General features: G+C 38.5%; 1 protein-coding gene across 1 annotated transcript in view; it reads left to right on the top strand.

The window, feature by feature from the left end:
- Positions 1-1,073: 1,073 nt before the first annotated feature.
- The window catches only part of LOC145394980 (SCAN domain-containing protein 3-like), a 59,376-nt gene continuing 43,056 nt past the window's right edge, over positions 1,074-17,393 (top strand). The window contains exon 1 of the mRNA XM_080268730.1: positions 1,074-1,161. Within this exon, the coding sequence (XP_080124856.1) occupies positions 1,074-1,161 (88 nt within the window). The remainder of the gene's footprint in view (positions 1,162-17,393) is intronic.

The raw sequence follows: 17,393 nt of genomic DNA, 5'->3' as shown, positions 1-17,393 counted from the left end.
CAAGGAGGGTACCAAGCAGCGCTGTTGGTGGCTGCCATGCCACATGCCGTAAGAAGAATGGTTGACTTCCGTCCTTATAACACTAAAAACAAATTATTCTTTAATTTTCAGGTATAAAGACTCTTGTTGCACTGTAATGTGTCATGGACGTAACCTACAGAAGAAAAATCACAAGTGCTTCACTTAGCAATAAAAATAACATGAGAGCTTTACAATAATTGAGATGACAGCACAACATTTTCCTTATAATTTTTGCATTTTCTCTCTAAATATATCGCTTGATATTTTCACATACTTTTGCATTTTCTCTCTAAGTATATCGATTAGTATTACCACTTATTAGTATAAAATCAATGACAAGGTGTTGATGTAAATAAATATGCACAGCTGCCACATGAGGGAAAAACTGCAGCACCTGACTTTCATAAATAGTCACTTATTTACTTATTTTTCTACAACTTATTATTAGTGATAACCTTTGAAAGTGATTTACTGTCTGTCATCTTATAAAATAATAACACTCCAAAATAACTTCGTAGCAAGCATCACTTTCACTTGTGTAGTCCACTGCAATACCACTCACCATTGCCTCCGTGCTCGCTATTTTACTGATTATTTACGACATTTTATTTCACAATATTACATGATATTTACATTTATGGATACTACTTTCCAACGCATTCAGAGGTGTTGTACAAGGATGTTCAGAACTCTAAGAGTACTACTTTCACTTTCGCTAGTGTGTTGCATTGCTGCAATGTCACACCGTTTCCATACTTGCTAATGTACCGTACTAATTATTTTTATTTTTTTACATACAAAAACACTGTATTTGCATGTACGTACAGCTTTTCCCAATACATTTATTGACTTACTTTTGCTTGTGTGCAATGCAATGCATTGTCACTCATCAGTGTCACTGTATTCATTATTTCACTGATTTTATATTTTCCTACATACCAAAGCAGGATAGTTTCACATACTTATCCCTTTTCTGGGACTCTTAAAAACACTCAGAGGTGTGGAGGCACGGAAGCACTCTCCTGTACAAAGACCGAACTTTCATTGACCCAATGACATCATTTGCATTACACAGTGATCCTGCCAAGCCAGTGTTCTGGGACCCTCAGTACCCTCAGGGTTCCCTGAGTGCTCAAGGAGGTAGGTCACGTCGAACTGCTGCATGGCTGGGAATTGTCCATAGTGATGGGTTTGGGTATAGTGTACCCGAGTTTAGTGATAATTGACCAGTGACATACTTGGGTATATTATACATGGGTTTGGTGCTAATAACCCCCTTGGAGCAGAGCCAGAAGTGCTTGGAGGGGTATGGGGAAGTTTGGGATAATTTGGTGGAGTGTTTATTTTGTGATTTTTTTCCAAAAATTTGGTGACAATTTTAGTGTTGGATTTTTTTTAAATTTCCCTAAAATACATCATTTATAGTGATTAAATGTTACTAACAGTTTAGGTAACATTAAGCTGTCTTAAATTTAGTGTGTAAGTGATATCTTTAATAAGTTTGCATATTTACATTTTTTTTTTTCCGAACTCGGGTATAATATACCCATACTTAGTTGCACTGTAACAGGCACTGAAGTTTAGTGGTCTAGGGTTAACACACATACAGTCACACATGTTCCATTTTTAGTTTTTTTCTCCTCATTTACACCCCCTTCCTTTCGGAGTCACTGTCAGAGGTATTACTGAGTGGTAGGTGGTGACATTTGGGTCACTGGGTGCACTTCATGGCCAGTTGGGTGAGGAGAAATGTGGCTGGGTGCACTTCCTGGCCAGTTAGGTGAGGAGTAATGTATGTAGTTGAAACATGACAATGACATGAAAACATGGTGGCCAGTGGATGACTGAGTGATGCAACACCTTCAGGCAGCCAGAGGGGAGAACCTTGTGACCCACTCATTCAGCATAATCACAAATTTGGCAGGAATAATGGAGCATACAAAATATAAATTTTCCTGTCGTCTTCTGGAAGGACTCTCGCTGCCACCTCCACACTCCTTCCAAAAAGACCATCATACATTCCTGCCTATTATATTTTTTGATTTTCTCCTGTGGATTATTTCTGCAATCAAAATCGTTAATGATATAACAGAAATATAAATGTCATATCATAAAATATTAGGTGTAATTCCCTCTGGGACTGAGACATCTGGCTATGGACTGATAGGCAGACAGAACAATAATACATAAATATGTAAAATAAATCTCGAAGGAGAACGTGATACAGAGTGCATGCAATAATTTGTTTGCTAGTCATTTACTATTTTTATCCATCTCCACTCTGTATCTATAAAACCTTATTATTTTTTTACTGATTTATCCATCTTGTCCATAGGAGTATGTATTGGAGTGCTTACTTACTAAGGATGGCCCTGGTTCAAATGACATCACATACGTAATATATAGGGACTCACACGCCATTATGTTAGTGAAATCCAGATTTAGGCATGTGAATTAAAATACCATCGTTATCTAAACGCAAGCAACTCGCAAAGCCATGCTAACCTTCCCAATGGGTCATGAAACTGGGTCACAAAAAAATATTTGTTTCTCTTGTTTCTTGTCTTCTTGCACTTTCTTTCCTCACCAGATGTAACTCCAAAATAAAATGGTGGATATGACTGTTACTCCTCAAAATATTTTGTTGCATCTGGGATTGTACTTTTTTATGCTTGGAACAGAAAAAAGTATGCAATTCAAACATATGTGTGTGTGCAACTGTCTGATTGCATCCCTCCACCACTACGGCGGGCACGTAGCACCGATCTTTCAAGAAACTCTTGTTCCTTTTCTGTCCAACTATCTAATGCAACAGCTAACTGCTACTCCCAGTCATTCATGTATGCAACAGGTCAACTCTGGAACTGTCTCCCTCTGTTTTTCGTACTGCCTATGATTTCCAGACCTTCATATGCTTTGTGTCCAGTCATCTCGATATGAATGGATCTTGAATTTGGTTCTCTGTTGTCTGTTGCAGTTTGCAAGCCACTGGTTTTTGGCTCCTTCTTCCTTGTATATATATATATATATATATATAATAAAATCCTTATTTTATATCCAACCTTGTTACAATGGCTTTAGGTGCAGTGCCATCTCTAGCAGGTCTTGTATCCATGACATTAAAATAACGAGATACAAACTGGTCTGAATGGCATAACAATGCAGTTGATAAATACTGCGTAATGCAGATAAATACTGGCACCAGTTACACTATTTCAATCAGGTTATTCAGAGTTCAAGATCACCATCTGACATTAAAGCATACACATATTCTGAAAGAGTTGAGCCACATTTTCTTAAGGTGTATATGAAAACAGAACATGTAGTAATAGCTGGATAAATGGACATAAAGAATGCATAAGGGAAGGGGGAGGGGAACTGAAAAGAGCTGGAATGGTTATAAAAGTAATATATTTTTTTTTTTTTTTTTTTTTTTTGTTAACGTGTCCGACTCAGGGCAAAGACTTCAAGGCCTATTCCCAAGTCCCAGTAGTCCTCCTTGGGGCCCAGTAGTCCTCCTACATCTCCATATGTCACCATTTCGGCGCTAACACCCACCATCCATATTGAATACATGCTAGGGGGTACTTTTATGACATGTCGGCGGGTCATCTGGTAGATCAGAAAAGTCTGCTTTTTAAGAAATTCAAATCCTTACACTGTTCCCCGCCCCAGCTGGGATTCGAACCTGGATCCATTGGGAATACAGGCCGCCTGTCTACCAGTTCTGCCACCTATCTATCGATCTATAGGTGGAGAGACATCATCATCAGCCACTGCAAGCCCAATGCTGAACAAAAGCCTCCCCCACTCATCTCTATGAAATCCTTGATTGATCTAATCCCTGACAGATTTTGTCTGCAAACTTCTCTATCTTATCTCTCTACCTCCTGTCCAGCCTTTTTCTGCTACACTTGCAGTCTCCTGAATCCAATCAGTCAGCCTCTTGCTCCATCCTTTATCTCTTATTCTTGGTTCGTGAACTGCCAACCTCCATTTCTGTTCTTTTATAACTTCTGTAATGTCTTTGACTTTAGTCTGTTCTCTCACTCTGGGTGATCTCTTCCTGACCGTCAATGATAATCCCAACACTGACCTTCCCCTTGCTGTTTGAGAATGGATTACTTTATTTTCCAAAGATTTTCACAGTTTCCAGGTCTCACAGCTATATGACATAGCTGGGTTCATATTGTTGCCATACACTTTTTGTTTCATACAGACTGCCAAGCTACATTTCACAATGTCACTTTGTTTACCAAATGCTTTCTATCCAGTTGTAATGCGTCATTTTATTTCGTTTTCATGGTCTTTTGTTAGTCTTTGTACTTGTCCCAAGCAATTGTACTCCTCAACTTTTTTAAGAATTCCATCATTTATTTTCATGATGCTCTGTGGTGCATATGGATAAAACATTTTTACTCCAGCTCAACCTTAGCCCTGCTCCGAGGCTCTCTCTGTTTAGATAACTTTTCTTCCCTACATGTCAAGAAGTGGGTTGGCAGAGGGTTAGTACCCCTCCCCATAAAACGAATTACTCAAAACAAATGGCCACCCTTTTAACCACCACGTGCCAGCTATTTTTAGCCCTATGGGTCACCCCAGTGCCGGCCATTTTTCGATCTTTTTTGGGGGGCTAAAATGATAGATTTTGATGTGGAAATAACGAATTTTGCCATTAAAATGCTCACCGAGGCTTGGAAATCAGTTTTATTGAGGCCTGCGTACTCGTGTACAGATATAGCCGCTCTCAGGCTCACCACGTACGTGAGAAAGCCGTTTTCTATGTAAAGTATACTCAGGTATTTATGCTGGGAAAGTATAGCAATATTCAGTACACTTTTCTGATTACTTATTACTTCAGCATCTATTACAATTTGCGTCTTTCTCACTGTGAATGCATTATCTTACACTTTAAGACAGGTACAACCTGACTTCATTACTTGCAGTCCATGCACTCACAAGAAGGTATTTACAACTTGACTTCACTATATAGTCCTGACACATACAAGAAAGTTTTTACAACTTACACTTACATGAAAATATTTTCAAAATGCCTTCACTATGGACAGCACTGGGTGAGGCGCAAAGACACAGTGAGGCAGAGCGAGCGTGAGGGGGGGAGCGGGTGAGTGTATGGCCTTGACAGTTGGGGGATGATAGAGGAACAGTTACCATACATGCCTGCCAATTTTTATCTGTGAATCTTGAAAAATGCAGACACAGTGAAGTTTTCTATTTTAAATAGTTTTAAAACAGCACGGGCACTGGCCGCGGAATTATGTCAGGCCATTTTAAAACGGCACTGGCACATGGTGGGTTAATGGAATTATGGCATCTGGTTACTGATAGATAGATAGAACATTTTTTTTTTTTTTGCAGTGCCTCTACTGTTTCTGAGATTATTGCAATGTTAAGTGGAAATCTTAAATGGTGTAGGTATTTTCCATCTATGTTTATTCCTTTGTCCTCCAATTCTTACGTTCTGATAATATTTGCAAGATAAGTGGAGAAAACTCTGATTAAATTGTAACTCCCTGATGCACGTCTTTCTCAATCTGATTTTTTTCTAAGTCTTTATATAACTGAACTGTAGCAGTTTCCTCTTTGCATATATTTTAGAGTATCTTTACAATACTCCCATGTACATCTTCTTCCAGCAATGAATTTATAATTGCTGTGTGCTTCACTGAGTCGAGAGCCTTTTCATACTCAACAAAACCTGAGCATGGTGGCTTATATTCTGTAGTATTCTCAGTTGACTGATTCATTGTGTGTTGATGACCAGTAGTCAAATAACCGCTTCAGAATCCTGCCTGGTTATGAGGTTGATCTTATATTTTTTTCTTTTATAATATTCTGTTCATAAAGACTCTAGTGAAAGGCTTGTAAATAACCGATAATAAGCTAATAGGTTGATAGTTACCAGGATCTTTTGTGTTGCCTTTGTTGTAAAGCAAAATAACTATTCCATTATACCATGTGTTGGGAATTTTCTTCACAGCATGGAAATAAGTGAGTATGCCTGTTTTGAATTTCTACTCCTGCATCTACCAATAAATCTGCTATCATTTCATCTCCTCCTGGGGCCTTTCATCTTTCCATACTTTCAATAGAGAAATTTGCTTCATTAGGTGCTATATCTGTTTTTTCACTTACAAGTGTCAACTGATATGTTTACCTATCGGTACGATTGTCTTTGATGCGTACAGTTCTTTGAAAAGTTCCCTACATTTAATCTTTTGCTCGGCAAAAATGGTTAGGCATATTCAAGGAGTGCAAGATATACTGAAGTGGGAGTACAGAAAAGACAATCTCTGTCCAGGCTGCTCAGCAGCATTGTAGCCTTTGCTTTGGTGCCTGATCCCCTCAACAAACGACAGCCTGTGTCAGCCAACTCTCTCAGAGTAAGCATAGCCTCTCAGTTACCAAAAAGACCTGATTTTCCTCATTATTCTCACTCATTTTTAGTAGTTTATTGAGAGGTAAGCAATATTCCTGTACCATTTTTGTATTTTTTTTTTAACAATGATGACTAATTTGAGGACCAATATCATATTATATATGATGAGTAATATATTGCACTAGAGCTTGAATAATGCTAAACAGTTTTGTTGAGTGACATCTTTATGGTAAAATCACATGGTATTGAAACAGTTCAATAAAGAAGTTGAGTTATCATAGAGAGGGAGTTTTTATGAATATTTACGATTTTCTTTCAGACATCATAATGAATGCACACACATTTCGTGGGTGAAAAAGTGAAGACTTAGGGGCATTAGTGCCTATGTGATGCACAACAATCAGGTGAAGTTCTTAGTCCTTTAACATTTGCTCAACAGAAGTGGTGAGGTATATTCTATGAGTACTAAGTATACTGAAGTGGAGGTAGTGAAGAGAGAAATTTTCCATTTAATATTGATGCAGTGAGGAAACAGGCCTCATTAATATATCTGTGTGATGCAAAAGGTCTTTATATACAAAAAATAGACATATTTTGTTTCTACTGTATGCTACAAAATACAACAATATTAGTGATTGTAAAGCTTTATGGATGGATAGTTATCATATTTTTTCCAAACCTGTTTGAGAATAACATGGTTTATTCTAATACAATACACTAATTTTGTAGGTTGCCAGGCACATCATTAACCCGCCTCGTCCCGGAGACATGAATTCACGTCCTCACATGATGTGCACTCATATCCCGAAGACGTAAATTAATGCGGCAACATTGCTAGGTCCCTAATTTGCACAATTTTCAATTTTCGCGAGTGATTTCGCGAGTGATTTTTGGCATGTATACACGGGACACCTTCCTCTATTCCTCTACAAGATGCCAAGCAGGGACAATGCCTTACACCACATAACCTCTCCCCCCCCCCTGCACGCCATTGTCTCAGCAATTCACCTGTTACCAGTGACCTGGCCAATAAAGACATTCAAGGCCAGAGTGATTCCCCAATCGATGACAATGTGGAGGACAAAGTTTACATAGCATTAGAGGAAGAAACAATAAAAAATGATGATCAGGTAATGTGGGAAAAAAAAGGTCATGAATGGTGATGAGTTAGTGAGTGAAACAATGCTTATAATGCCTATATTACTGTGTGAAAACCAATATACTCTTATACTACATATAAATTCGTACCAAGTAAATAAATAAATACTGTTTATGAGTGGATAAAATAGATACCCTCCCATAGAACTCGTTTTCTTGGTGCCAGCCTGTTAGAAAACCCAGTCAGGTAAGGAGGTACTCGTACCTGGATCGAGTATTTTAAACCTCAGGTGAGCGATTTCTCTATGAATTTTCGATGTTTCTCACCAAAAGCGAATGTTTGAGTCTAAAAAAAAAAAAAAGGCCCAAAAATGTCGGGACTGGTGCATACCACTGCCCAGAAAACGTCGGGATGGGGCGGGTTAATTATGAGCAATGCTGTTACTTATACAGGTGCTTCAAAAAATTTGTTGAGACTAATATTATGAGAACTAGAAGAGATGTGAAGAAATGTTTAAAGCAAAAGTTGTTCCTTTTTCATAAAATTAAGAGAAAATCTTACAATGGTAATTTTTTGAACCATCAGTGTGCATGTAAACATAAACCCCACTATGCTCATCGCCTCATTTGAGGTGATGCAGGCCATCCCTGGCCATGCTGATCGCCTCATATGAGGCAATGGGTCTTAGTGCCATAATTTCAAACATGAGGAAGCATCAATGGTTCCTTGGGAATGCTGAGTCTCCCTCTATCCCACCACAGCCGTTGCCAAACCCTGCCATACTGCGGTTGCCAAATACTACAGATTTAATAATTCAGTTCTCCTTTGTAGCCCAGCAGTGGCGGATTCACGCCCATCTACCTCCCATGGTGCTAGCAACTTATTGCCACCCTCGTACTCACCCAAGAGGCATAAATTGCAAGAAGATGAGGCTGATGGGGAGCTTGAGCCCAGAAACACCTGATCTGATGGCAAAAAATCAGTTTAATACTAAAAGACAGGAAGAAATCAGTAGGATAGAAGTTGTGGAAGCAATGAAGAAAGTTAAATTGGGGAAAGCCCCAGGAATTGATGGAGTGTGTGGTGAAATGCTGAAGCATGGGGGAGAGATAGTAGTAGAATGGATGTGCAGATTGGCCTGGGAGGAAGGTAAAGTCCAGGAGGATTGGAAGTCAGGTATAATTATTCCCTTGTACAAAGGAAAAGGGGAAAAAGAAGTGTGTGGTAATCATAGGGGCATTTGTCTTCTTAGTATAATAGGAAAAGTGTATGGTAGGATACTTATTGACAGAGTTAGAGAAAAAACAGAGAAATTAGTTGGAGAAGAACAGGGGGGCTTTAGGAAGGGAAGAGGTTGTGTAGATCAGATATTCATTCTTAGATCTTTAGTGGAAAAGTTTCTAGAGAAGGGAAAGAAATTGTATGCGGCTTTCATGGATTTGGAAAAAGCATATGACAGGGTGGATAGACAAGAATTGTGGAAAGTGTTAAGAATATATGGAGTAGATGGGAAGTTGTTGAATGCTGTGAAGAGTATGTACGATGGTGCGAAGGCTGCAGTGCTTGTGGATGGTGAACTAAGTGAATTTTTCTCTTTGAAAGTTGGGTTGAAACAGGGATGTCATGTCTCCATGGTTGTTCAATCTGTACATGAATGGGGTAATAAAAGAGGTACAAGGTAGGGTAGTGGATGTTGGAGTGGCCCTTGTGAGAGAGGATAGTGTTTGGAAACTCCCTGTACTGTTGTTTGCAGATGATACTGTGTTGTTGAGTGAAGATGAAGGGGAGCTGCAAGGCTTGGTGGATGAGTTTGGGAGAGTGTGTAAGAAACGGAATCTAAAGGTGAATGTAGGGAAGAGTAAAGTGATGGTCTTTGAGAGAGGTGAAGTCAGTGAATGTACAGCGAGGTTGGATGGTGAGGAATTGGAAAATGTGAGTATGTTTAAGTACTTGGGTAGTGTGATGAGTAAGGATGGAGGTTTGGAGGGTGAAGTACTTGAAAGGGTACAACAGGGAAGAAAGGTTGCTGGTTCTTTGAAATCAGTGATAACAAACAGGGAAGTGAGCATGGAAGTGAAAAAGTTACTACATTACTATTGTGATACCAACTCTAACGTATGGAAGTGAAGCTTGGACGTTGTTGGAAGGACACAAGTCAAGAGTGAGAGCAGTGGAAATGAGTTATTTAAGAGGAGCCTGTGGAGTCACATGGAGAGACAGGCTGATGAATGAGGATATAAAGGAGCATTGTGGTGTGGATGTGGATGTGATAGGAAGCGTTATGAGGAACACACTGAGGTGGTTTGGCCATGTGGAGAGGATGGAGGGTGAAAGACTGACGAAGAGAGTGTATGTGAGTGAGGTGGAGGGGGGAAGAGGGAGGGGGAGGCCGAGGATGAGATGGAGGGATGGGGTGGAGAGGTATATGAGAGAGGGAGGTGTGAGTTGGGATCAGGGCAGTGAAATGGCGGGGGACAGGGCTATGTGGAGGTGATTTGTTTGTGGCCACCCCAAATGGGATTGAGGCATTTGGCAATATATAGATAGATGGATAGATAGACTAAAATAAAAACTCTAAATAAATGACCCAGGGAAGGTAATCAGGTAGATATTATTTAGCACGGCAGGGATTAAAGCGGCCTCTTCATTATCTCTCTACACTTAACCCTCCAAGATTGACGCAAATTGCGTCCTTTGTAGTTTGGCATATAAATGCAAGTAGGTGCGAATTGCATTGTTAAGCAGAAAAAATGGGATCAAAAGGAAAGTTTTCTGACAATTTGCATCAAATTTTGGTTCGTTCTAGTGGGTGCATCTCTCTTCCGAGGTAAACACTTGGCAACACTGGGATGCTCTGATGAGACAATGAGCAGCTGAAAAACACTAGTATCTCCAGACCAGGCAGGCTGAAGGGTAGCGCTGCTGTCAGTCATCCCTTTAAATCCACCATTTTCCCCCTCCCACCCGAGTTAGAGGCCATTATTGAAATATTGTGATTGTACAATGTTTTTTACCATAATGTGAAGTGATTGTGTCTATGGAACATATGTATATTGTTTGTAAAGCACTGGGGCCCGTTATCAGCGGTTAGGCCTAGAGGCAGGAGTATGGTTAGTTATAAAGGGGTTTCCACTCAACTTCACCCTGGCCATAAATGATGTGAGTATTTTACCTTCTTAATGAAGCCAGTACTTATATTTTGTGAAACATATAGTGCTTGGATTAGTGAAATAACTGACCTACCATAGCAGGCAATATGTATGCCATAGAGATATGCTATAGTCACTAAGAAAACAAGCGGTCACGTACGCCATAGAATCAGGAAGGGAATAATAGAGGAGGTTGGAGTGGAATCATGTGATAGTGTTTTATATTGCATATGGTTCAGTGTGAAATACACATATAAAACAATGCAGTGAGTGTTCATTGAGAAATATTGCGTGCATTAACTGACTTAGTTCAAACCTAGTGCATGTGTCAGAGACAAAAATTAGCCACACAATCACAGACTTCAGTGAAAAGGTATTGTACCAATCTCAGATCGTGCTATATTGCATATGGTTTAGTGTGAAACATACATATTAAATAGTGCAACAAGTGTTCACCAAGAAATATTGCATGTACTGACTGACTTAGCAAAAACCTTGTGCAAGTATCAGAGACAACAAATATGCCACACAATCACAGACTTCAGTGAAAACATATTGTACCAATCTCAGACAGAGCTATATTGCATATGGTCTAGTGTGCAGCAGACAAATAAAATAGTCCAGTAAGTGTTCGCTCAGAAATATTGTTTGCATTGACTGACTTAGTGAAAACCTAGCACAAGGATCAGAGACAAGACATATGCCACACATGTATATGTATGTCGTGCAGTGAATGTTCATGGAGAAATCTATTGTGTACATAGCATGTGTAGTGCAATGAGGAGAGAACAAAATATGCCACACACACACACACACACACACACACACACACACACACTACATAACTCGTAGTCTTCAAACCCTTCAAGGTCCTGGCAACATCTCAACACCTCTGGAGGAAGTGAGTTATCCATATTTTATTGATTTGTATATGGACCTATTTTTATATTTCTATATTTTTACACAAATAAGTATTGTTTTTTACATATACACATATGAGATGGAAAAAAGTTCAGCTTCAGTAACACTACCTAGCAAAAAGACTGGTGGTCATGTTGAGTTTCTGAGAGCACTGTCAAAAGGCTAATGATATTTTACGTGTATACTCTGAGTAAAAAAAGAAAGTAATAAAACCTAAAGAGCGAAAATATGTAGGTGTGTGTGAGGCAGGGAAAGGGAGCATTTTTATTTCGCTTGCGGGCGAGGAGTATTCTATATCTGTCGTCCATTTACTTGAAAACTATTGGACATATTGATTTCCTAAAAACCATGATAAAAATAAGTGCATTCTATGTATGTACAGGACATAACAATGTAACATCTCTGGTAAAAAGTCGTTATGTGGGCAGGAATATAAAGGTTATTGTGTGCACATGACAATAGTGCAGCATGGCCTTGAATGCCCAGTAGTTTTTTGCGATTTACTTGGAAACTATGAGGCATATCAATAATTGGCGGGGACTATGAGAAAGCTCATGAAATTCTACACAAGATTATGGAATAAAAACTTTTGTGGAAAAGCTCCCTGCACAAAAATCTGTTTTTTTTTCAGAAAATTGATTTAATTTTTTGGCTGTTTTCACGAAAACTACAAATCTTATCATAACCGGACTTTACCATTAGAAAGCTGCTGAAATTCTCTATCATAACAAATAACATTTTTCTGTACGATGGAAAACATTCGAACTAAGATGTTGGGAAGTGAAATTGATGTTCAGAGATGTTTATTCAGGATGACCTAATGTACTTTTATTTGTATTTTTCTGTTTTTTTTTTTTTCGTTTATCGGGTAGAATAAACATCGGCGAATAAGATATTTTGATTTCATGGCAATATATAGAGGTTTGGGTGGCGAAAATAAGGCGAGAATACCAGTTTTCAGCTGCGCACAGGCAGGCTGGTGGGGATGGGGGTGGAGTAAAATCGTGTGTCAGCAAAACTTATAAAAGGTATGCATGTGCAAGAGGGTTAATGACTTCACCATTATTGTCTTTCAGTGATATAATTTGTTGCTTTCCTGGTGAAATTTTGCTTTGGACCTGTTTCATACTTTTTCCTTCTTTGATAGTTTGTTTCATCTGAGCCAAGTTTCTCCTTCATTGTTCTTCTCTCTGTCTCTGGTATATATATATATATATATATATATATATATATATATATATATATAATATATATATATATATATATATATATATATATATATATATATATATATATATATATATATTATATATATATATATATATATATATATATATATATATTTATGAGATGGAGGCATGGGATGGAGAGGTATATGAGAGAGGGGGGGTGTGAGTTGGGAGCAGGGCAGTGAAATGGTGGGGGACAGGGTGACGTGGAGGCGTTTTGTTTGTGGCCACCCCAAACGGGATTGAGGGATCTGGCAATATATATATATATATATATATATATATATATATATATACATATATATATATATATATATATATATATATATATATATATATATATATATATATATATATATATTTGTGTATATATATATATATATACTTTATATATATATATATTTTTGTTTATATATATATATATATATATATATATATATATTTGTGTATATATATATATATATATTTATATATATATATATATATATGTATATATGTATATATATATATATATATAGAGTAGATATTTATATATATATATATATATATGTATATATATATATATATATATATATATATATATGTGTGTGTGTGTGTGTGTGTGTATTCACAACCACCTGTGGCATTTTACAGAGAAATCAAATATCCTCTGGGAAGCATTTAGATAACCTTATGGCTCTCAGACTGTCGCAGTACAGATGACTTGCCAGTGCACTGCCTTGCCTCTTTGTGGCTTCATGCAGGTAATGGGGAACTTTCAGCGCGTCGTCTGGTACCTAATTCGGTCCTATGGCAGCTCTTTCCCAGTTACCTTGCATGTAATATTTGTGGATTATTTTTACTCCCTTGTCGAACTGTGAGATATAGTAAGGGCATATATCATTGAGAATAAGAAAATACTACTTAGAAAACTTATAACCAACATGAATGATCTTTTTAATTTGTGCTATTTCATAAGTTAAGATTGTAGACTCGCTTCTTAAATGTTAGTATTTCACAAATTCTTTTTGCATAAATGCTATTTTGATTGTTGGATATTGTAGCTGATCCCATACATATATGAAGTCCCGATCATTATTCATTCTTAACACCGATTTTCGACATGACAGTCATTGTCTTACCTGTAATTTATTAGTTTGTAAATTTTACCTCTTAACATTTCTCCAATACACTCGCGCATGCGCACCAGAGGGACAGTCCCGGATTTGAGAAAAGGCCACCCAGAGTGTTTACAGAAACAGACGATTCAGACGAAGGCTAAACATGGTTGGAGAAGAATGTGGTTGGCGAAGGGTCAGGTTCTTAACCCGCGGTGTCCCGTCGACGTTCTTTAACGTCCACACGTTTTGTCACTGCCAATCCCGTCGACGTACATAAACGCGAAAAAATTGCAAGGTCCCTAATTTGCACAATTTTCAATTTTCGCGAGTCGTTTTTGGTATGTATACACGTGACACCTTCCTCAACAAGATGCCAGGCAGGGACAATGCCTTACCCAGCATGACCTCCTCCCCCCCCCGCATGCCAGTTTCTCAGCAATTCACCTGTTATCAGTGACCTGGCCAGTACAGCCATGTCATGCCACGGTACGAAATTCAGGGCCAGAGTGATTCCCCAATCAATGACAATGTGGAGGACAAACTTTACATAGCATTAGAGGAAGAAACAGTTAGAAATGATGATCAGGTAATGTGGCAAAAAAAGGTCAGGTATTAGTGAGTGAAACAATGCTTATAATGCCTATATTACTGCTTGAAAACCAATATACTCTTGTACTACATATAAATTCGTACCAAGTAAATAAACACCGTTTATGAGTTGTGTGAAATAGTTATCCTCCCATAGAACTCGTTTTCTTTGGTGCCAGCCTGATAGAAAACCCAGTAAGGTAAGGAGGTACTCCTACCTGTAATGAGTATTTTATACCTCAGGTGAGCGATTTCTCTATGAATTCTCGATGTTTCTCACCAAAAGCGAAGGTTTGAGCCAAAAAATTTTTTTCCTAAAATGGTCGGGATTGGGGGGAGTTAGTGCTGGAAAAGTGGTCGGGATGGGGCGGGTTAATGTGCTGCTACTTAAGTGTACAGGGAACCATTTGGCTTTTCACTCAGTGTAAAGTCACCCATAGACAGAAAGAAGACGAAAGAATGAAGGAAAGATAGAAGAGGGAGTGTAGTCATCCGTAGACAAAAGGACGAGGAAGATATTAAGTAAAGAACGACAGGAGGGAAAGAAAGAAGGAGAAAAGGAAAGGACGGACACCCGAGGGCAGCACTACATGCTGTTGCCAAATAAATGTTGAATGTTGTTTTCTGTGATAAAAGTGTTTACTTATTCATTTTTTTTTTTTTTTTTCACAAACTCTTACCATTGTGACCACACACTCATTTTACAGTTGCTACAGTTTCTACATTTCTTATTCCTAGCTATCTGTTAACCTGTAAGTGTATACTCCCCCAAAAAATACACATTCAGACCGGAACAAATTACCTTCCGGTGGCATGTGTAATATAGACAGAAGTCGTACCAAGTCTCCAGCGCCATTTAGAATCAAGTATGTTTCTTCAATTTTTGGAAGGGATGATAAATCATAAAACATGTACCAAATGATGATCAGGTAAGCCTCTGAGCCTCTGAAAGACTGATGTCAGAAGCCTAACTTTTTCAGTCCGATGATATACAGTTTTATTCTTGCTGCCAAACGATTTTACCATTTAGAATACTCATACTGAAAGGGGTTAATGAAGCTGTATCATCCAGTTCAATCTCTCTTGAGCTGAACAAAGTCGTCGGAATAGAGAATAAAATTATTTACGTCCTCATAGTGAAAGAAGTAATCACGCTCATGTAGCACACTAAACTTACTTGTAATTGTCTTTTTTGTATCCTCATTGTATAAATCAAGGTACATCATATGAATCATGCAAATATTGGACTTCAAAACCTTGGTTAATCGCCATAATGGTCTAGTAAATGAACCGTATACACATCCGCCTTCACTGAGCGCTAGCGAAAAGTGAGCTATGTTTTATGGGACGGTCGCCTATGGCGTATGGAAACAGATGTCAAGTGGAGGTATTTGGCAAATATTAAATTTCAGAAAACTGAGGCAATGACAAGCTTCAAGAAAGCACTATTCTTACTCAAAAAGACAATACGAATGTAGATATGAAAGCCAATTACACTGAAGTCATCAGTAACACAACGAAATGACTGTGTGTAAGGGATTACCGGATGGAAGCCCAATGTATACATATGCATAATAGCCAGTCAAAGGTATTCATTTATGGGCATGGTATTTTTTATCAACGAGTATTTTAGTGACTTTAATGGTCTATAGTGTTGCTAACTCTTGTAAGTTCTCCAATACACTCGCGCATGCGCACCAGAGGGACAGTCCCGGATTTGAGAAAAGGCCACCCAGAGTGTTTACAGAAACAGACGATTCAGACGAAGGCTAAACATGGTTGGAGAAGAAGAATGTGGCTGGGGAAGGGTCAGGTTCTTAACCCGCGGTGTCCCGTCGACGTTCTTTAACGTCCACACGTTTTGTCACTGCCAATCCCGTCGACGTGCATAAACGCGAAAAAATTGCAAGGTCCCTAATTTGCACAATTTTCAATTTTCGTGAGTCGTTTTTGGTATGTATACACGTGACACCTTCCTCAACAAGATGCCAGGCAGGGACAATGCCTTACCCAGCATGACCTCCTCCCCCCCCCTGCATGCCAGTTTCTCGGCAATTCACCTGTTATCAGTGACCTGGCCAGTACAGCCATGTCATGCCACGGTAAGAAATTCAGGGCCAGAGTGATTCCCCAATCAATGACAATGTGGAGGACAAACTTTACATAGCATTAGAGGAAGAAAATTAGAAATGATGATCAGGTAATGTGGCCAAACAAGGTCAGGTATTAGTGAGTGAAACAATGCTTATAATGCCTATATTACTGCTTGAAAACCAATATACTCTTGTACTACATATAAATTCGTACCAAGTAAATAAATAAACACCGTTTATGAGTGGTGTGAAATAGTTATCCTCCCATAGAACTCGTTTTCTTTGGTGCCAGCCTGATAGAAAACCCAGTAAGGTAAGGAGGTACTCCTACCTGTAATGAGTATTTTATACCTCAGGTGAGCGATTTCTCTATGAATTTTCGATGTTTCTCACCAAAAGCGAAGGTTTGAGCCAAAAAAAATTTTTCCTAAAATGGTCGGGATTGGGGGGAGTTAGTGGTGAAAAAGTGGTCGGGATGGGGCGGGTTAATGTGCTGCTACTTAAGTGTACAGGAAACCATTTGGCTTTTCACTCAGTGTAAAGTCACCCATAGACAGAAAGAAGACGAAAGAATGAAGGAAAGATAGAAGAGGGAGTGTAGTCATCCGTAGACAAAAGGACGAGGAAGATATTAAGTAAAGAACGACAGGAGGGAAAGAAAGAAGGAGAAAAGGAAAGGACGGACACCCGAGGGCAGCACTACATGCTGTTGCCAAATAAATGTTGAATGTTGTTTTCTGTGATAAAAGTGTTTACTTATTCTTTTTTTTTTTTTTTTTCACAAACTCTTACC

This window comes from Coenobita brevimanus, chromosome 29 (assembly GCF_032717465.1).
Source record: "Coenobita brevimanus isolate Jiangsu-jjx chromosome 29, ASM3271746v2, whole genome shotgun sequence".
In the NCBI taxonomy this organism is placed as follows: Eukaryota; Metazoa; Arthropoda; class Malacostraca; order Decapoda; family Coenobitidae; genus Coenobita; species Coenobita brevimanus.
This window is presented reverse-complemented; position numbering and strand designations above follow the sequence as displayed.